The sequence below is a fragment of the Candoia aspera genome, chromosome 4, assembly GCF_035149785.1.
Source record: "Candoia aspera isolate rCanAsp1 chromosome 4, rCanAsp1.hap2, whole genome shotgun sequence".
NCBI lineage: Eukaryota > Metazoa > Chordata > Lepidosauria > Squamata > Boidae > Candoia > Candoia aspera.
The window spans coordinates 86,694,560-86,716,011 of NC_086156.1; the positions used below are offsets into that span (position 1 = coordinate 86,694,560).

The 21,452-nt window shown below is 44.2% G+C and overlaps 2 protein-coding genes across 2 annotated transcripts in view; both read left to right on the top strand.

Annotated features, from left to right (window-relative positions):
- Positions 1–1,366: 1,366 nt before the first annotated feature.
- SPIB (Spi-B transcription factor) lies at positions 1,367–16,842 on the top strand. The gene is made up of 6 exons (XM_063300952.1): positions 1,367–1,469; positions 5,560–5,587; positions 6,450–6,537; positions 10,528–10,736; positions 11,825–11,972; positions 14,261–16,842. The coding sequence occupies exons 1-6, from the start codon at positions 1,447–1,449 to the stop codon at positions 14,557–14,559; spliced, it is 795 nt and encodes a 264-aa protein (XP_063157022.1). The 5' UTR covers positions 1,367–1,446; the 3' UTR covers positions 14,560–16,842.
- A 4,185-nt stretch (positions 16,843–21,027) lies between these two features.
- Positions 21,028–21,452, top strand: part of MYBPC2 (myosin binding protein C2) — a 67,301-nt gene continuing 66,876 nt past the window's right edge. The window contains exon 1 of the mRNA XM_063300976.1: positions 21,028–21,105. Within this exon, the coding sequence (XP_063157046.1) occupies positions 21,084–21,105 (22 nt within the window). The 5' untranslated portion in view covers positions 21,028–21,083. The remainder of the gene's footprint in view (positions 21,106–21,452) is intronic.

Here is a 21,452-nt window from a genome sequence, read left to right on the forward strand (position 1 = left end):
TTCTCCTCAGAAACAACAGTACTGTCAACAGAGCAGGCTATATCTTCCTCTTTATATTAGAATTCCCCAGTGCTAAAGTCAGCAAAAACACCTATTTTGGATATGTTGTATCTTTCAGGATGTCTGTATATGGGATAGTGGTTAATCTGCTAGACTAAAATCTGGGAGACTGAGGTCTAGCCCTCACTTAAGCATGAAAGACGACTGGGTGATTTGGAGCCAGTCACCCTCTGTCAGCCCAACCCACCTCACAGGGTTGTTGTTATAGGGAAGTTAGGAGGTGGGAGCATTATGTACACTGCCTTGAGTTGTACAAAGGAAAGGTGGGGTGTAAATCTAAGTATAAAAATAATAAATAAATGGTGGAATGCAGCCTGGCAGATATCTAATAAATGCAGCTCTGTGTTTTGAAAACCTCTGGTAATACCTTGATTTACTTTATCCAATGGTCTAGTCTAATCCTCCACTTCCCAAAACTGACCATTCTGGTTGCACACGATGGGATGGACTGTGGACTGTGAGTCTGTCAATGCTACAATTCTGAAATATACTTGTTAGATTCTGCAGTGCCAGAGGACACTCTCCCCCGCCCCCCCGCCCCCCCATTTATAAGGACAATTAATTACATTTGCCTTTTGAGGTGTTCCAGCCCCGGCTGAAGCCTTTCACTACTTGGTGCCTTACAATACATTGATCTTCAGTGCCCATCACCACAACAGAGGCGGGGTCTGTAGTCCAAAACATGTGGAAGTTGAGAAAAGACCTGTGGGGAAAAAAACAGAATTCCTGAATTGGAGGGCGGGGAGGGTGAATGAGGTACTGTAGTCTGATTTCTCCTAACGTTTACCGATTTGTGTCTTTTTTCTCTTTCCTGGCTCAAACTTTACAGCGATTACAAACTTCAGTTGGTCTAATAAAAGAATTTTGAATTATGTTTTTCTTTCTCTCTCATGGACCTAAACGGCTACGTTCGCTCTTCGCGTCCTTTAGAGATGAGAAGACCTAGGTTTCGATCGCTTTCGGCCAAAACAGAAATTTCTGTCGTGCGAGATTTTTGGCGGATAGCAGCATTGTGATTTGACCCACAGCGAGGTCCTGCACGGCTGGAGCGGGAAGACCCGAGCCTCAGCCACCGCCGTCCCGGCCCTTGAGGCACTGGTTGGGGTGGCCTGAGAGCGACAACACAATCCCCACAACAACCCCAAGAAGCTCTTCGCTTGTAAGGCAGCTCATTGCGCAAGAGCCGCTCTGGGCGGCCCCACCCCATCTGGGGGAATTTTGTCTGAGGTCACTCCCCGCTCGCCTCGCGAATTGCGAGGCTATATAAATGGCCCCCCTGCCGGCGAAAGTGCTGGCGGCACCGCTAGAGAAAGCTGGTTGCTGCCACTGAAGGCGCCTCGGTGGGCTGGCTGGCTGGCACTCTATTCCCGTCGTCGCCCATCCAGGATGCTGGATTTGGATTACGCGCAGTGAGTGCGAGAGGGAGCTGGGTCGGGGGCGAGCGGAGGGAGGGGCGGAGCGGACTCTTGTGGCAGCCGCGCATTCGGTGTTTTAATGTGGCTTAAAGAACGGAGGAAGCGTAGTATAGCGGCATCTCAGCGTGGCAGATCGTCTCCCGGCTCCGTGCGTAAGAAGAGGGGACGGGGGAGCCTTCCTGAGCCGCGCGTCTTTCGCACCGGGCTTGTAGACTTCGGCCACAGAGGCGGAGCTTTCCGCTCGACCGGCTCCGGCGGCTGCCCACCCTTTTCGGTGGACCTGCACCGAGGTGCTAGAGATGGGCGTCTGTGGAACTCGGAGGGCTCTGCCCCGCAACGCTTGCAAAACAGAGGCACCACGTGGGAAAGGCAGATGCCCATCGGCAGAGGTAGCCAGCCTGTGGCTCCCAGGGCTGCATAAATCCCTTTTTGGGACCCCTGGAACCCTCTTTGGAGCAGGGTCGCTGGAAATGCATGATAAAGTTTCCTGCTATTTTCAGGTGCTGCACAGATTAAAATTGCGATATAAAACCCTAAAATAAGGCAATAACACTGTTAAAAACTGAGTGAGATGGGCAGTGAATAAATTTGATAAATAAATAAATAAAATAAAATAAAAATTCTGACGTTCCCACCAAAGCCAGCTGCACCCACTTTATAGCCCTCAGCCGCCCCAAAGTTGCCCACTAGATCTTCCAAGAGGAACAATGCAAAAAGTTGGGGGCCAAACCTGAAACTTAGAAGGTGGTTTTCTTGCTAGAAAACAAGATATATGCATGCACATATAATTTCTTGTTAACACTGAGAAAGCAGCATGTTTTTAACATCTCATAAAACAATGTCAAAAGTCATAAATGAACATACAGAGCTAATTAAAATCTCATTGCTGGCAGTGTTGGCATACAGGAGGCAGACCTGATTTAAGTTCTGCTACACTCAATCCCGTTTTTACTTAAAAGGAAATCTAAGCCCTGTACATGGTTTTCCTTCTCACAACAACCCAGTGAAGTAGTACAGACTGAGAATCAATGGCTTATCCATAGATTACCTATTAAGCCCTACGGTTGACCTAGGATTTGAATTTAGGCAGCCTTTATGTGATCTTATGGACATCAACTTATAATCAACAGGAGTCACTTTCAACTTGAGCCATTTTTCTTCCGTACTTCACTTCTTTAAGCTTAATGCAGTTCAGTGTTTCACATCATCTCTCTGAGTGTATGCCAAATACACTAAGTGGACTTAACTTTTGACTCTTGCATTTTTATGCCTGTCTTATTTGTATAGGAATATTTTGACTGCCATCTCTCCCATTGCAGTGTTTTAGAAAATTGACCCACGCAGCTGTTTCCGTCTTAATAAGCAACGATTTTAAGCCCAGAGTTGCTGTCTATTCTCCAGATTAGCAGCCTTCACTATCTTTCCCCTGTCATCTCTGCTCCTGATCAGAGGCTCTGTATTCGAGATCCCTGTTCACCCCATCCCTTTCTCCTTCTCACTTTTCTTCCCCTCCTATTGCCTGTTATGCAAATGGTGAGGCCCATAAAGGTTGGGAAAATTCAATTTGAATATTTCCCCAGCACACAAGTGTGACAGTGAGACAATGCGCAGCTCCCTTGCCCAGTAGTCCTGCTCAAAAATGCTGATTGTTGCCCGTTTCTGCCTAGAGCTGGTCTTTTTTGTTGAAGCTTGGGTTGCTGGCATTATTCTTTCAACGTTACATTAATATTAACTATAGTGTTTTGTTGCCTAGAACCATGTGTGATTTTTGCCTGCTAGAAGCCGCCCTGGGAAAACTTGGTTTTGTCCTGTAGTACACACTTTTTAATAATAACATTATTGCTTCAGCTGGTGAAGTTGATGCAGATGGCAGAAAAGTTGGCAAGCGCATCTCCCTCTCCCTGGCAGTATAATCACAACCAGGATACATGAAGGAATTAGTAACTATCCTTTCTCATCACCCCAAATTGGATGTCTGAGATAGCTGACCAGCTCTCGTTAATGGTTAGATAGCTTCTGCCACCACCCTTCCTGCTGTAAGGGTACAATGCAGAGCAAAGACTGTTCTAATGCACAACGCTGGGAAGCCCCAGTTCCTTATCTCTGCTCCAGAATGAAGCCTTTCCCAACCAGATGCCCTGCGCTGGTGTTCAGAAGCACACTCAGGGTGACTGAGCTTGGTTGGGCTTGTTGAAGCCAAACATCTGATGAGGCAAGTTGGGGGAACCTGTTTTTCTTCTCCCATGTCTGTCTGTCCTTTATGAAAAAAGTACTAACCCTTCTCCCTGTCTGAAGATACTAGGTGGCCAATGTTCAGTGTTAGGAGTCACACTTTCTCTTTTTTCTTTCTCTGTCATGGGCAGGGCCATTATTCAGCGATGTCATGGTGAGTGAATGCGTCATGCTATTTTGGTAGTAGCTACCATTATCACCATCATCATCATCATGACCACCACCATCATCATTATCATTATCATCATCTCCCAGGCATACTAACTTCAACTTCCCTAATTTCCAGCTAGTATGGGGATTATAGGGCAATATGACAATGCATTGCTATGCCAATGTATTTAGCATATTGTATCTCTATCATCAATGCAGTGCAGAAATGATCACACCCATCCTTTTGTGTACTTGATATAACTCCTAATGAATTACTGCTTGCCCAAATTCAAAGAAGGCCACATTATCCCAGGGGTAGGGAACAGTAGCTCCTGATAGTTTGTCTGATGCTAATCCCTGCTTATCTGCATGTTGGTTGTTCAAGAGGATGTGTAAACAATCAAACAGAAAACAATACCCTAATCAAGGAACTACCCAGGAGAAAACCACATCCCCACCAACACAGGCAGGGCAAGCTATTGTTATAAACAGGGAGCAAACCCCACACTCACTAGCATTGATGATGTTACCTAGTTGGGTAATGAAACGTCTGCAAGCAAACAACCAAGCTCAGAGAGCACCAGGGACTCCATATATTCTCTTCTATTGGGACATGTATGTTGTTGTTTATTCGTTTAGTCGCTTCCGACTCTTCGTGACTTCATGGACCAGCCCACGCCAGAGCTTCCTGTCGGTCGTCAACACCCCCAGCTCCCCCAGGGATGAGTCCGTCACCTCTAGAATGTCATCCATCCATCTTGCCCTTGGTCGGCCCCTCTTCCTTTTGCCTTCCACTCTCCCTAGCATCAGCATCTTCTCCAGGGTGTCTTCTCCAGGGACATGTATAACTTGCATTTTTTTACTTGATCCAAAAGTCACTACAGGAATATATGAAACATAAATCTTTGCTCATCAGGGAGCCTTACCAGACATTGGTCCTTGCTGTGGTGAAATAATGTCCTGCTAGCATAACAATATATTGTTGTGACTTTCCTCAGTCCATTGTAGTTTGCATTTGATGCCCTCAAAGTACTCCCTTGCCGATCCATGCAGGCAACAGGTAGAAGTCATAGACAGCCCAGTTGGTTTTACTCACGAGGATGTTGTGGCAACATCAGGAGGCAGGCAGGATTGAGTGTTTGGTGGTATACAAAACAGTGGGATGAGGCTGTATAAATCATGGTCCCTGTTCTGGTGATACTATAAATTACTAAGGAGGAAAGACTCCTAGGCTAATTATAGGACTGTCATGCAGTATATATATCTACTCAGTTGTAATCCCAGGTCAATGTGCATAGGATTGCAATTTCAAAATACTTTAATCCCCTGCAGCTGAAATGGTGGTAATGAAAGTTGTTATTAGATGGATTTATAAAATGCTCTTCTATTCAAAGAAATCTTAACTGATTAATTTCCAGTTTTAGCTGATTGAACAAAGTGGAACTTCTGAATAAGCTTGAACTGTGCTGTAGATGTGCATGATCCGTGAAGGAAAACCTTGTATTATCTATCAAAATAACAACTAAGAATAATATACAACAGGAAGCTCCTATCATTCTGTGCCTAACTTTTCAGCACCGGCTGTTTTAAGCGTTGTTCAATGTGCTGGCTAATAACATGGGAAGACATGTTGGGAGACCGAGACTAGTACGGGCAGACTGTATACCTACAGTATTTATCAATTTTCTTTCTCTCTTGACAGGCTTGATGGATCCCAATATGGCTATGTGGTAAGCATGTGATTTCAAATTCTTGAATTAAGGACAGGGGTGGGCCACAAGGCCTGGACCTAATTTTAGTAGGTTCAAACCTCTGGCCCGGACATGTTGTGGCTTTTCTGCTAACCTGTTGGGCAGGAGGAAGAGGGAGGCAGAGGTGAAGGAGGTTGCCGGAGACTGAAAGTAAAAGGGTATCTTCACTTATCAGGGAGAGTGGGAGTAGCAGGTACAAGAAGAAGAAGAGAGAGAGAGAAATTAGATTCACATATCATACTAAATCATGATTTGCTTAAACATGGTTTCTCAAATAATCCATAGTTCTGGGTGGGAAACTTCCTGATGGGTAGGAGCAAGAGTGTCCGTAAGGGGGAAGATTTAAAAAAACCCAATATGGCAACTTCAATTGCATTGCAGCTTTCATCTTGACTTCTTTGACACACGCACACACACACACACATACACACAGAAGCCAATGGCAAGAGCACAGCCTGAAGGTCTTGGCTCATGAGAGGAGAAAGGTGTCCCTCCCTTCTTCCAGTGGCCTCCATAAAAGCCCCAGTCACTTCAACTGAGGACACGTCTATTGTGATGTAATCACACAATAGCACTGTAATCTAATGATGTTACGGCATCTGATACAAGTACGTAAGTCATTGTGTTTGTGTGATGACATCATGCACATCATTTGCCCCTCCACTGATGCATAATGGGGTGTTGGCAGGAGTCACGATGGCAGAGTGCATGGTGGAAAAATGTCAGTCTTGAAGCAGGGATTCAATTGATTGATGAGGCAGGGTCTCTTGTCTTCCTGATCCATCTTGGGAAACATTTGAGGAGTTTCTATTACACTCACAAGCCCACTTGTGTTTCTCAGTTCCCTAGTGGATTCATCAGTGATTTGGACTCTTACAAGCAAGAATCCACCTTTCCTCCCTGCCTTGCAGATCCTGAGAGCTCCCCAGGTAAGACCTGTTCTACTGATTCAGTATTTTACAATATAATGCAGAATCGTAATGAAAACCAATCAGTTAAAAGGCCTTGGTAGAGGAGAAATTCCATCACTTAAAAAACAGCAAAAGCGGAGTTTGGAATAATCCACCATAGAGATCAACTGTAGGCATCCCAGTTATCCTCACAAATAAGCATTGTTTCTCATTCTCTCACTTCTAATTTGCATATGACACTTTTGCCCTGCCCTGCAGAGCTCCGAGAAGCAACTCTTAGCACTCACTTTCCTGTTTCGCAGCTGCTGATCTCTCTTCTCTCCCTTCCTCCCCTCCCCTCTGCTCTGCTTGCTTGCGCAATTTAGATTTAGTCACATAACTAACTGCCACCTGACTTCTGGGACGTTTCTGCATAGTTAACATTCATGAGAGCCTGCCAGAAGATGTGCGATCTCATATTTGGTGGTTTTCTAGTCTCAGAAGTGTGGAAGATGCCTGGGAGATGGTGAGAGACCAATCGTATGGTAGCCTCTTGTTGTAAATAGTATTCAGGCCTTGAGATGCTTGGCAAATATTGGGTTTTTAAATTTTTCATCTGTTCTCTGAGAGTTGTACTTAGGCGTCCCCCCTCAGTTTATCCCCACAACAACACTCCTGTGGGGTAGGGTGGACAGAAAAAGAATGGTTGACTCACATTTCAGCAGCGAGCTCTGCAGTCAAGTGGGTACTTGCCTGGGTCTCCCTGCTCAAATTCAGCACTTTAACCATTGCATGACACTGCCAGTTTGGTGTAGTGGTGAAGGTGCTGGACTAGAAACTGGGAGACTGTGAGTTCTAGGCCTCCCTTGGCACGAAAGCCGGCTGGGTGAGTTTGGGCCAATCGCTCTCTCTCAGCCCAGCCCATCTCACACGGTGGTGGTTGTGGGGAACATAGGAGGCAGGAGTGCTTGGTATGTTCACTATGGGATAAAAATCTAATAATGACAATATAACTATTGTTACTCCTCAGTAACAATATAATTACTGTTACTCTCAGCCCACGGGAGCACCTGGATGACCTTGTTTGTGCTGTAGGCTTGAGAAAGTAAAAGGCCATTTCTGTGTTGTTGCTGGAAAAACATCATGGACATATCCACGCTGTCACCAGGAATCAATGTCAACTCAAAGGAGTATTTACCTACCTCAGTCATCTATTACCGACCTATTGTGACCCAACTGAGTGGCTGAACAAATGGCTGTCTTGCTGTGTTCACCCAGCAGGCTTAGCCCTGGGGAGCTGTGATGGACAATCTTCCAAGGCTGGAAGTTCCCTTCAGTTTAATATAAAACCCCAAAGCATTTGGTTTTTCCCATTTTACTGAAAGGCTACTTTTTTATCCTGATTTGCTGCAATCTTTGCAACTGATGAAAGGGCTGTTCACATTTTTCTTGGAAGGGAGAAATGGCACTTGTTTCCCTAGTGTGCAATGCATGCACTGCCCTGGTGACAAATGTGAATGGAGATATGGATGTTCATTCTGTGAACATGCATGTAGCATGTTTCTGTGCTAGCAGATAACACTCCTGGTGAGTGACATCATCCTCACGTTTCTCCTTTGGTCTTCTGTTAGCAGGTTCACCAAAACCACACTTCTTACATAGCTTGAAAAATGTAGGTGCATGGCACTATTTTAAGCATGAACCCTATTTTTCATTGGAAAGTGTAATCAATAACAAATGATACAAATGCAAGAATTATACTAGCAGGAAGCCAAAGGGAAACTAAGTATTGCAATTTGTCTGATAGAGGAGGTTCAGAGCCCCAAGTAGAATTTGCAACAAAATACTGTAGTGAAGAATATTCTTGTTCGGTATCCTACCCAACCAGCTAGTGAGCCTCTTTCAAAATGCTCCATCCCACATTATAAGCATTTTCCCCGATTATAACCCCTATTTCATGCATTCTGTGCCCACTGAGGATGTTCAGTCCTTCAGGAATTACCCCTTTGGTATCTCTGTGCCTCCCTTGCCCCCTGCCTCAGTATCTAAAGGTAGTTCTTCTTTGAGAATAGATGGTGTGAGTTTGTCTGATCAGAGATTCATGCTTTGAAAATTGAGTTTGCTGTGATGTAGGAGTTAAGCTTGTTCTTCATTCTACTGTATGAAAACAGATTAAAAAACACCTTCCTGTGCAGTTCAGTGAGCTCTGGTTTTCCCCTTACTGGCTTATCAGATTTCGCTCCCTAGTGGGGAGAAGCAAGATTGCAAACATGCGTTAGGGCTAGGCTTGCTATCTATCCCTATGCAAATTCACAGTGTCAGATATTTGCACAGACCGTACTTTTCAGCTGCCCAGCACACAGAGAGCTCTTTGTAGTCAGCCCTGAGCATCATCCCACCCTTGTACCTGAGCAAACCAAGTAGATGCTGGAGCAAGGACTTCAGGAGTCATGCCGTTGGGGTAGGGGAAAGAGAAGTGTTCTGTAGGCATCCTGTCCCATAGTAAACCTCACTGGTCAAGGACAGAATCACATCTCTAAACAAGTAGTGAACACGAGTGCAAATGAAGCACAGGGGCAGGGACTGCCTTACCCTCCCCACAAGAATCCCCACCAGCCTTATATGCAAAAGAAGAGAGGGCAGCATCTGAAACAACCTTGTAGGGAACCCCACAGAAAGGAACTGACCTGCGACTCTATTTTATTTACTTGATTTCTGAGCCTGCTAAGAAGCTAGAACCTTGCCGCTGTATGCTGCCTGGGAAGGGGAGTTTAGAAATGCCATCAAGAATTTGGTTTTGATCAGTCAGACCAGGGATGCAGCAGTCTTACTGCTATTTTTCTGCTCTGCTCTTTGCATACTGATTGTGTGGGAAGGGCCTTCTCTTCTTTGTGTCCAGCATGGAAAGCAAGTAGACTTGAAGATAGAGGTGTGATACTCCTTCGTGTATCTTTATTTATTCAATGTCTGTCCCCCTTTTGCTCCAGAAGTTCAGGGCAATATATACAGAGCTCCTGCTTTCCATTTCCTCCCTAAAGCCAGAGGGCTGAGACAATGACTGGCTTCAAGTCATCAAGTGGGTTCCCATATGGAGGGCAAACTTGATCTCCCCCATCTTAATCCACCACCTAACCCTTAGAACGATGTCTCTCAACCTCAGCAGCTTTAAGATTGTGGATTTCAACTCCCAGAATTCCCCAGCCAGGATCTTAAAGCTGCTGAGGTTGAGGAATGCTGCCTTAGAACCACGCCGTCTTTCTTTTCCTCTTCTGCCTGTCTTCAGATCACCTGCATGGAATTTCTTGTAGCTGGTGGTGACCGGACTAGCTATTAAATACAAGTCTGGTATGAAGCTGGTGTACAAAAATTTCAACAAAGGCCATAAGGATCTAAGGCTTTCCTTGAAAAACATTAAATATTTTTTAAGCACACCATCTGTATCTGAAGAACATGAGCGAGTGAAAAGGTAGATGGGGCTCCTCTGATTTCTAATAGAGGTGCAGGTTTGTTTATTTGATTATTGGTTTATTTAAAGCATTTTTGTGGCCGCCCAGTTCAGACTGGATGACTCTGGGCAGCATACAAAAACCAATAGAAAAAAATACAAGGGAAAAACAAGCACATATAACCAAAACAAATAAACAATTAAACGGCAATCAGAAGCTAAAATTTGTTACATCCCACCAAATGGGAACTCTGCTCAATCCGACCCAAGCGTCCATGGAAAGAACCACATCTCCACTGCCTTTGAAAGGCCTGGAATGTTGGGGCCAGTGGTTGTTCCCATGTGTGGCTAGTGGGAAGAAAATGGTAATAACCGTTCCTTTCCATTCTACCTCCTCATCCCCTCTGGCTGGTGGACCTTGGTTACAAATGCAGGGTCAAAGAAAACACCTGCCAACCTGAAGTTTGCCCATACCTGATGACAACTTTGGATTACTTTTTAATAGGATGCTGTTTAACTGAGCTTCTCATTGGAGAACCAGGTCTCTTGGATCCTTCCTTTTGACTTAGTAGCTTGCCTTTCAGAGTCCTGTATGAACTGGCTAGAGATGCAAGAACCTGGATATGAACAATCTGAGTTAGGCCACCTGGCTCAGCTGCAAAACGTCCAAGTCTCCTACCCCCCTGGCACTTACCCTCAGCCTCACCTCTCTCTGGAACCCATCTATAGCCACGAGGGAATGATGCCCATCCAGAATTCAACTATGGGATCCAAGGAGGAGTACAACACTGAGGTGAGAGCAAAACCTTAGTGTCTGGGGAGGGGGAGAGGACCTGGGTTCCTTAGATCTCCCTGGAAAGACCATGAAGTCTAGATCAGCCTTTTCCTGTATGGGTTATTTCCAGACATATAGATTTCAACCCAGAATTTCCCAGCCAGCATGATCATTGCTAATAATTGTGGGAGTTGAAGTTTACACATCTGGTAGTTTACCATATTTGGGAAGGTTGCTTGAGAAAGGGAGATGAAAGCCTGAACCCTTGAATTTTCAGACAAGAGAATGGGGTCAGTTGATAAAAGAAAATACTGTTGGGGTTTCGATGTTCTAGACTGAGAATGAGGTAGGAGTATTATTTGCCTTGTGATCTGTATTTTGCAGTTTTCCCATTGTCAGTCATTGGTCAAACAGGCTATGGGGGACCCACATTTTTAATAAAGCAGAATGGCATCCAGAGAATGACATCCCTCCTCAGCACCACTGCTTGATCAAATTGGTAGACTTTCCCACCTTTCTCTCCTGACATTTCATTTCATTTCACTTCACTTCACTTCACTTCACTTCACTTCACTTCACTTCACTTCATTTCATTTTACTTCACTTCACTTCACTTCACTTCATCTCATTTCATTTCATTTCAATGATTGATTGATTTTATATCATTCATATTTGGGGTGGGATATAAATGATGTAAGATAAATACATAAATAAAATGACAGGAGATAGAGTTTCCTGCATGGTGTGATCTTTGGACCTTGGAAAACTATCAGGAAATGCTATCAACAAAATGTGGCAGTATATTCTTATTTAAGATCGAACAAGGAGGCCTTCTGGCACTATGCATGGTTTTTAGAGGTTATCTCTTGGGCAGGAAGTATGAGAAAAGTATCTTCTTTTCCATCCTCCAAAAATATTTCTCTACACTGCTATGTAACATTAAAAGGCTGGGGTCAGAAGGCTGCCTTTCATTTAAAGAAAAGAGACAGAAAAGTTGGAGAGCCATTTAACCTATGTAATTGTAGTCTGGTCCTAACTTAACACTGGGAACTGCTATTTAAATGTTTCATTTCATTAAATTGTCCTTTGTGGTTTGATTTCTACAGATCTACATCCCATATGAACAATATCTTGCTCCAAGGGAAATCTGTAGCCCATTGTCTGAAGAGGAGGAATTTCACAAGGATGGCCGGAATCTGGAAGTATCTTCTGACAGTGATTTGGATGAGAATCTCTTATCTAGGTTTGATTCTGGTGAGTGGAGGGTAAGAATCCTAACTCAGAAACTGATGAAGCCTCCAAAGATGATAGTGGGTCCACAGTATTGATCTGCAAGCCAATATAGTAGGTCACAGGCACAAACAGTCAACAGATAATTTGAGCATATGGTCCCACAACACAGCTTCTATCTACAGCCTGGCCTTCGCCAGATGTATCAGACTGCAGCTCCCATCTTTCCTAACACATGGGTCCAACAGATGTGGCCCAGCACATCCAAAGGGCATCAGGTTGATGGAATGTGGCTTGCTCACTAAATCCCAGAAAGCATAATATGTGGGATAGATTAAGAAATTGAAAAGCGTTTCAAAAGCAGGCAGGAGCATATCGTAGCACTGCTAAGAAAACTGCATGGCTACAATTAAGAGGAATTGAGCTTGATGCATTTTTTTATATGTACAGGTAGTCCTCGTTTAGCAATTGCCTTGTTTAGTGACCGTTCACAGTTACGATGGTGATGAAAAAGTAACTTTATCATCAATCCTTGCATTTACAGCCTTTGCAGGTTTGTAAAGCAAAGGAAAGCTAAAGTGAGATCATAAGCGCAGTCATGGTTTCACTTAGCAACCACTTGGCTTAATGACTAAGTTGCCGGTCCCACTTGTTGTTGCTAAACAAAGACTTCGTTTAAGTGCTTTATCAAGGAGTTAAACGTTTGTAAACTTGTGTATTTTTTTCTATCCTTCTTGGAAGACAGGCCAGATTTTCTATTTTACAGCTGGAGTGCACTTTTGAAATGAATTGTCTAGGCATCTCTACTGTTTTCATCTCAAAGATTTATTACAACTCAAGATAATAACTAGATAGCTGAAGTGAATCAGTCCCATACATAACATTCCACACCTGGTCACACTCCATTTTTAGATGTCATCTGAGATAAAAAAGGGTTCCACATATTATACTGGGTTTGGATGAAAAGGAGGCAGCAACATTTATTATCTGCATTGTGATGGGGCTGCATTCTGGCTACTCTATGAGCCAACCAGGTCCAGCATTTGCATAATTCCCCCAAACCTCTATTTTCACTTTGGGGAGTTCCTCACTCACATCTACCTGTGGCCCAAAAACGTCTTGTTTTTTATGCTGTATCTCCATGAGATTGCTTTCATTTTGTCCCCAGTACACAAGTGAGGCGGGCTTAAATTGTCATTAGCTGACCTGGGTTAAAATGGTGTTTTCCCCTTTATTCTGACATTATCCAAAGGCTTTGTCACTTATCACCTTGGAGGAAAATGAGGTGCCTACAGGCACTAGAAATACAATGGAGACAGGATGGGGATCAGTAATGGGAGCAATGAATTTCAGACTGGTATAGTTTTCGCCATCTCAAGGAGGCTGGATATTCCGCAAAAAGGAAAATCCCTTCATCATGAATTCTTGTTTTGCCTGCTTTAAATGTACTGTATGTGTACGGATTCCTTTCTTAACCCCCTCGTCCCCCAATCTTGGAATCAGCTCTGTGTTCATTCTGAAACTGGTGGCCCTACTTTTTGTCATGGTAGAGTAACCTGTTGGTCTTCGGGGTACAGTACAATTAGTAGCAGTGATTCGTCTACAAGCACTGTTATTAATACTGTTATGCCATGGCGCTAGCATGATGCAATGTTCACGGGTGCTATTTAATGGAATTAGGTCCATATTGATATTATGAGGAAAGTCACTGTTGTCAGAGGCAGAAAACACTGCAGTAGTTCTCTTGTTCTTACTCCAGCATAGCAAATAAAGCAAGCAGTGGCTGCTTTGCATGACTAGTTGGGTGGAAGAAACCCTGCGATATGATGCTGGCGCCCTGTCTATTCCCAGCCCTGAGTGGCTGTTGCTATCTTCTGGACAACTGGAGGGAGGCTAAGGGCAGATGCGCATCTGGATAACAAAATAAACATTGGTGTGAATCTGCATTGCTTGTGAGAATTCTCTTGGAGCTGAATGACCCAATGTCAGGATTGTGATCTTCCCCCCAAGAAAAAGGGTTTTTTTCCCCCATGGTGTTCTAGCTCTTGGGGGAACTCCTGAAAAAGATCTTAGTTCTTAATTTAATTTACCATCGCAGATTCACGTGGGCAAATGTTAAATTTGTTTCAGAGATTTTGAGTCCTCACAACATGCTGAAAAGCCCTCTCTTTCGGGCCTCTGCCAGCCTTGAGAACAAGAGAGGCTGCAGCCATGACAATCTGGTTCCCTCCTGGGGGGTGCCTTCCCCTGAGCAGCAGATGGTGGGGGGCATCTCACACCCTGTCCATCCAGATCTTTGGTCTCCTCTGCAGGCTCTCGCCGGAAACTCCGCCTCTACCAGTTCTTGCTGGAGCTCTTGGAAGGTGGCGACATGAAGGAATGTGTGTGGTGGGTGCAGCGGGATGCGGGCATCTTCCAGTTCTCTTCCAAGCACAAGGAGCTCCTGGCACACCGTTGGGGCCAGCAGAAGGGCAACCGCAAGAAAATGACCTACCAAAAAATGGCCCGAGCCCTGCGCAACTATGGCAAAACAGGCGAGATCCGCAAGGTGAAGAAGAAGCTCACATACCAGTTTGGGACCTCACTGCTGGGCCCGTCACCATCTTCCTAAAGCCCTCCCCAGAACTCCCAGGCCAGGATAGTCTCCAGTGAAATGCTTCCACTCTTGGCTTTCCTGAAAAACCCAATTTGGGCATTTGCCAGCTGGCTGTATGAGAGAACTTGCCAGTTGCTCTGCACTAAGCAAAGAGGATTGGTCTGAAGGCAATGAGGTCCTCTAGGGTGGGGGGATCTGCACTTTAGGGTAAGGTTTGTGGACCAGGACTAGTGGGTTTTCCTTGGTGGGGTAGGGAAATGGGGTCCAGCAGAGATGGATCAGGCTGGGATTCCTGGACTGATCTTTCCTGGATGGTTTGGGAACCAATGCTCACATCAACTCTTTCGATGATCCTTGGTGGGAATAAAAAAGGGGTGAGAAAGCAACAGTGCTGCTAGATTATTTTTGACCCTGGCCTTAATGGCATTATGGCTCCTCCTTAAAAAATTCATGGTGTATCCCTACAATTGTACAGGACTCAATCCAATGTTTCTCTTATCCTCTCACCATTCCATGCCTTACCATTTCATCAACATGAATGATCTTTGGAGCAGACCAAACAAAACAATGTATAACTTTATATGTACCTGGCCAGCTGCCCCCAGCTATAAAATGGTTTTTAGGAATAAACAAGTTAGGGAAATTGTGCAGAACAAAGGTTCTAGAATTCTTTCCAACCTCTTAATAGCTGCTCCACTCATATGACCAGGAAGCAAGAGGGGGGGGGGGCTTAGAGGAAGAGTCTCAGCCACAGTCTGAGATACTGCCTAGATCCAAACCATTTTTTGAATTTGGTCTTTCTTTTGCCAGCTTCTTCCCTCATACCAAATTTGGTCCTGTTCTGTTCAGTTTTCAGAGAATAGTCTGGACAGACAGCTGGACAGTCCTGAGCTTCTTTCAGTAATTTCTTCCCAACATTCTGTTGGGTTGGAAAGAATAAAAAAGAAACAAAGTTGGTAAGGAGAAGCATCAGCCCCACAGCTGTTGATCTGAGAAAGTACTCACCTCTTCTCCTTAGTTCCAGCAACTATTCTGGAAGAAAACCAGAGGCAGATATGCTTCATGGCATTTATATGAACTGTCTGAGTTGGTGTGACTCTCTAGGGCACCTCTACACAAGGATTCTGTAGCAGTTTGAAAGCAGCTCCAGACCTTCATATTTTCGCAGCGTTGACAGTATTGGAGGGCTGAGCTAATTTATTTCCAGTTCATCACTTGTAGTTCAAATCACTGTTGAGTTGTTTATTTGTTTTTGAGAAGCTGTGGCTCTTTTTTCCCACTGGAGGGAAGTCTTACCACGTTCTTCCTCCCAGTCCCTGAATTCCAGGTCCGCTAAAGGGAATGTTGACTTTGATAACTTTGCAGCTCCCTCTCAGTTTTTTCAATTTCTCCCTTTGGCAAGAAACTATAACTTGTGGCTTGCCAGTTCCCCCCTCCATACTTTTCCCCATTTTGGGATGGAATGGAAGTACAATAAGGGGATATTTGTTGCTCTAGGACAGTGTTTTTCAACCTTGATAACTTTAAGATGTGTGGACTTCAACTCCCAGGAGGACATCTCTTTGGGAGTTGAGGTCCACACACCTTAAAGTTGTTAAGGTTAAAAATTACTGCTCTAGGATTAGCAGAGTTTGGATCAGGGCAATGACTTTTGCTTCTTTTTCTTGTGTTGGTGGAAGCAGTCCTCTACACATCGCTTCTGAGGACTGGGAAGTGAAAACAGTGGGGGTGTGGAAATAGCCTGATTTAGCACCACGAGCATCATGCTGGGAAGGTGGTAGATTATTCTTATTGGTGAGATTTTCCAGGTGGCTCCCTTTTGCTCTGTGAGATAACAGGAGCCAAGACAGATTTACCAGTTTTAATAAGCCATGTTTTGTTTAGCCACGGTTTGCAGGCTTAGCCACAACTGATTGTGTAACCAAATCACTGTGGTTTGTTGAGTGTGCAGCTCCAGTTGTGTGGGCTGGCCCTTTAAAACTGGAGACACAAGAAGACGAGGCTCGTAGGGCTTGAACAGGCAGCTTAACTAAGAGGGAGCTTTCAGGATGGAGGAGGCATAATAGATCTTCAAGTAGTGGAAAAACACAGTGTTGATTGGGGGAGGGCAGCAGCGGAGTGGGGACCCAAATCTCTGGCCCAGGACTTGAATGTGTACATATAGAGTTGAAATGTTTATTTAATATTACAGAGTGGGGGGTTTTTTGGTTAAAATCTGATTATTTTTAAATGGCAATCTTTTGTAAATATTTTAGAAATTGCTAATAAATGTTTACATCAACAGAGAATTTAATTACAGTTGAGTTGTTTTGTAGTTATTCTAACACTGGGAGGAGCGGTGCTGGTGGGTGAAGCTCTCTGCACTTGGAAGCAGCCTCTCTCCGGATAGCCTCATCTCAGCCAGGTGGAAGGGAGAGCACAAAAGAATGGTCAGACCAGGGGCATCTGCGTGTTGGGAGAGGGATAAAAAAAAATCAAGGTGGTGGGAGGAATCATGTGATCAAAGTCCCACCTCTTGTTCATGGGCATCATCGTGCATTAAAAAGGGGTGGGATTTTGATCATGTGGCCCTGGTTACCATCTTGCCTTTCTCAATCCCCCCCTGCAAATACCCTTGGATGGAATATTGGGCCAATTCATTTTACCCTGCCCCTGTTTTTATTTAGCCTACCTCTGCAAATCCCAGAATCTGCCTGAGCCAGCTCCCTCTGTCTTTTTGGTAATCAAGGGAAAATAATTTTGGTTTAAATATATAGCATCCTTCACAAACCAAATGAGTTTAGACTACAAGTCCCATGCTGGCTGAGAATTCTGGAAGTTGCAGTCCCAATTCATCACAAGCGCACCATCTTTGGAAAGCCTGGTTTATTGGATTTCTTTTTCATTTAGATTTTTTCCCCCAATCTCTGCTTATTTCTTTGCACTGTTTCTCAGAACTCCACCATACCCTCCCTAGTGTGACACATATAAAAAGGGGGACAGAGCTTTGTTCACAGTGTGGTAACTGCCATCCTGGCATTTTTGGCCCACCAGGGATGCCCATGCCACTCAAGGCCAAGGACAAAAGTGGTATCAGGATAAGCCATCATCGTAAGGGGGAGGAGTCTGAAACTTGAAGTTGGTCATCAACATTGAGCACTTGGAATTAAGTGACCATGTAACTAGGACACTCAGTTATGATAGGGATGTATTTCTATATAAATTTACATGCGATAATAATAATAAATTAAATTTATATGCTGGCTGACTCCAGTGACTCTGGGCGGTTTACAAACTGTTAAAAAACATTAAAACAAGAAAACAACCCAAAACAAAAAAGAACAAAGGTGGCAGAGATAAAAACCCCAGATGGAAACCAAGAAAAAGAAGGAAAGGGAGCTTCAATCATGCCAGCCAAAGGCCTGGGCAAAAAATCAGACCTTCAGGGCTCTTCAAAACACCAGTAGGTTGGGGGCCGTTTGAATCTCGGGGAACCTCATTCCAGAAGGCAGGCACTGCTTGTAAAGGGTTGTGAGAATAACCTTGGGAGACAGGAGGAAGAGCCATAGCCTAGACAACATCTGATAGAAAAATCTGAGTCCAAAGGACAGCTTTGGGTAGAGAAAGCATCTCAGGAGGGACCTTCCCAAGTTCTCTGGATAGTAAAGGCAGGGAAGAGGGGAAGGGCTTTCAGACTTGCAAGATTCTGTTACTGTAACCCTACAATAAAGGTAGTGTTAGTACTCATGGTTTTTGGTTTCCTGTCTGGACTACCTTGAAGGGCTGATACTGCTACAGAGAAGGCGTGCTTCCAGGCTCCTGATGGATGGCATTGTTTAATTGAAGGAACCTGGAGTGTGCCAACCCTGCAAGAGCAGATCAGCTGGGCAGCTACTATTGGAAACAGGAAGTCCCTCAAGTAACCAGGCCCTCTGTCATGTATAACCCTATACACATCCACACTGAAACTGGCATTCGTATGCTTATGGATTTGCATATGCACATTTCATACAGAAACAAACCCCAGGGTCCGCTTTTGGCAGGGTGATGTGATGCATTTCTTCTGCTTCATTGAACATATAAACTGAGACGTGTGAGGGTGAAGCACACTGAGTGTTACCTTGCTATGTAGTAAGTCAAATTTACAATTACTCCTGTTTGGGCCCCCTATAAGATTCTTACTTTGTGCCTTTGAGTCAGTCTTGACTCCTGGCAACTGCCTGGACAAGTCCCTGCAGTTTTCTTGGCAGGATTTTCTGATGTGGTTTGCCGTTTCCTCCTTCCCAGGGCTGAGGGGGTGTGACTGGCCCAAGGTCACCCAGCTGGATTTGTGACTAAGGTCGGACTAGAACTCACGGTCTCCTGGATTCTAGTCTGGTGCCTTAACCACTGCACCAAACTGGCTCTCCCTGTGAGACTAAGTTTCTGTTAAATTTAAGAACAATCAATGGAAGGCTTAAAGTTTGGATTTTGGATCTGTTTGGATTTTGCTGGGTTCACACATCACACTAACTCCTACCGTGATTTTGGTTTAACTCAGAATGTACCCAACCACTGGGGTTGATAAACCATGCTTTATGGTTTACTGTATTGTGTGATTCAGGCAACTATGACTCATTCCTTAATTAAAATAAATTATGGCTTAGTGTGATGTATGAACTGAACCAACTTCACTGCTCTGAAATTGAATCAGCAACATTTCCCAAACACTAAACTTATGATCAGCTTGTGTTGGAAAGGAAGCTTAATATTCAGGTTGAAAAACACCTGGGCAACCATTAGATGGCAGCAAAGTTTGAATTTTTTATATCACTCTGCTGACCTCTGGTCTTTATTTGGATATAATTGCAACCATTTGTCATTTCCAAAATGCAAAATTGAAGCAGCAATGGATTGTCTCTAATAAATAGGGTCTGTTGAAGCCTATTCATTTGGATTAACATATTGAGAGCCTCTAGGGCAGTGTTTCCCAACCTCAACAACTTTAAGATGTATGGACTTCAACACCCAGAATTCCCCAGCCAGCATGCCTGGCTGGGGAATTCTGGGAGTTGAAGTCCACACATCTTAAAATTGCTGAGGTTGGGAAACACTGTTCTAGGGTGTAGTGGGTAAGTTCCTGGATTTGGAGCAGGGACACCAGGTTCTACTCCACCCTCAGCCAAGGAGGCTGTCTAGATGACTTTGGGCCACTTTCTCACAGTGCAACCTACTTTACAGGGTTTTTGTTGGGAGGAAAAATAGGATAAAAATAGGAGCCACCTTGAGCTCCTGCACAAAAGGGAGATAAAAATGAAATAAATACATTTTTTTAAAGGAGCTTTACAGCTTGTTTTGCGCATAGGTCTGGTGAGTCCTACTCATTAATAGCTTCCCAAAGGGATCTTTACCTCCTATGGCCACATAGGGGCACTAATGTCTAAGTAGACAGAATCTCTTTGAGAAGTCTAGAATCCACCATACCTTCCAGGAAGGCTGGAAAGAGGCCCCAATTTTCTGAGCATTTCACAGTCAGGATCCCTTCTTTCAAAGGCAACGAGGTAAATCCTGAGAGGGTGCAAATATTGCCACATCTGTCCTCTACCTTTGCTGCCCTGCCTTGACCAGTAAACTGGAGGGGTGTTGGGCTCCCTCCAGCAGGAAGTTTCAAATCCAAACACAACCTCCATTAATTTTATTTAAGTTTTACATTTTCACACCACCTGATCCAAAACAGTGCTAGATTCTTACCTTGACTGTAATTGTGCTTCTTCTTAGCATGTCTGCTTTGACAGGTGTAAGTGATGTTTATATGATACATTCACATGTGGTTAACTTAAATATGGTTTGCCATTTTCTGGGTTGACACAATGCCAGTTTGGTCTAGTAGTTAAGGTGCTGGGCTAGAAACCAGGAGACTGTGAGTTCTAGTCCCATCTTAGGCATGAAAGCCAGCTGGGTGACCTTGGGCCAGTCATTCTCACAGCCTCTGGTACAACCTCTACCAATAATTGAGTCTCCTTGTCTGCTTGTTTATTTTAGGATGTAGAACATCTTTCTTTTAATGAATGGTATGGTCCACCAATTTCAAAGTGTGCTTCCTAGCCCCTTCTATGTCCTATAGCTTGTATAAAGGCAGGATATCCATTTTTGAAATCAATCAATCAAATGCATGATTTTGGTCCAAGAATTACTGTCTTCATGGGATCATGATTCCAAAATCTTTCATAACGTGTATTTTAATGGAGATGCTGCTATATTTAATGGTTCCTCTTTTCTCAAGTTTGAACCCATTCCTGATTGTACATCCTTCTTTCCCCTGTCTCCCACATATGGACACACACTCTCTCATCTTCTCTCTTTCTCTCTCTCTCTCTCTCTTTTTTTTTGGTAAGGCCAAGCTGGGGATTTGAAGATGTTTATGCCACAGCTCTGGAATTTGGCACCAGGCCCTGGGGGGGTCAGGTGACATCTTCTGTGTCCCCTTTGCTGGGTCTTTAAAGGGACTAGCCCGAGTGCATTCTCCAGGGAGAACCTAACCTCGAACAGACCCAGCATTTATCTGTCCTGTGGTTTTAATCATGCCTGAGCCTGCAAAACCTGGTAAGGGAGCTAATTGTCATCCAAGCCATCTGGACAGAGAAGATAACATCCCCCCTTTTCTTTTTTTAAAGATAAAATGGGATATTGAGCCAGGGAGGGTTAATAATAACTGATTTGGGCTTGTACGCTCTCCAGCTCGCTGTGTTTTGGATAGCAAAGGGTGTGTTTGGCCCCTGATCTCCCCATCACTCTGTCTTTGAATTTTGCTAATTGATGGATAGGAATGTGCCATTTATTGGTGCTTTGCTTGTGTTGTGATGGTTGCTAAGGTGGAACTGAAAGAGGACTCTGAGATCTCACAAGGACATTCAGGCAGTAGCGACTTTGCTTCAGTTACAGGAAATGGT

Coding starts and splice junctions, on each gene's coding strand:
- SPIB (XM_063300952.1), top strand. CDS start 1,447: ATGCTGGATTTGGATTACGCGCA. Junction 5,588..6,449: donor GATCCCAATATGGCTATGTG/GTAAGCATGTGA, acceptor TGTGTTTCTCAG/TTCCCTAGTGGATTCATCAG. Junction 6,538..10,527: donor AGATCCTGAGAGCTCCCCAG/GTAAGACCTGTT, acceptor CTTGCCTTTCAG/AGTCCTGTATGAACTGGCTA.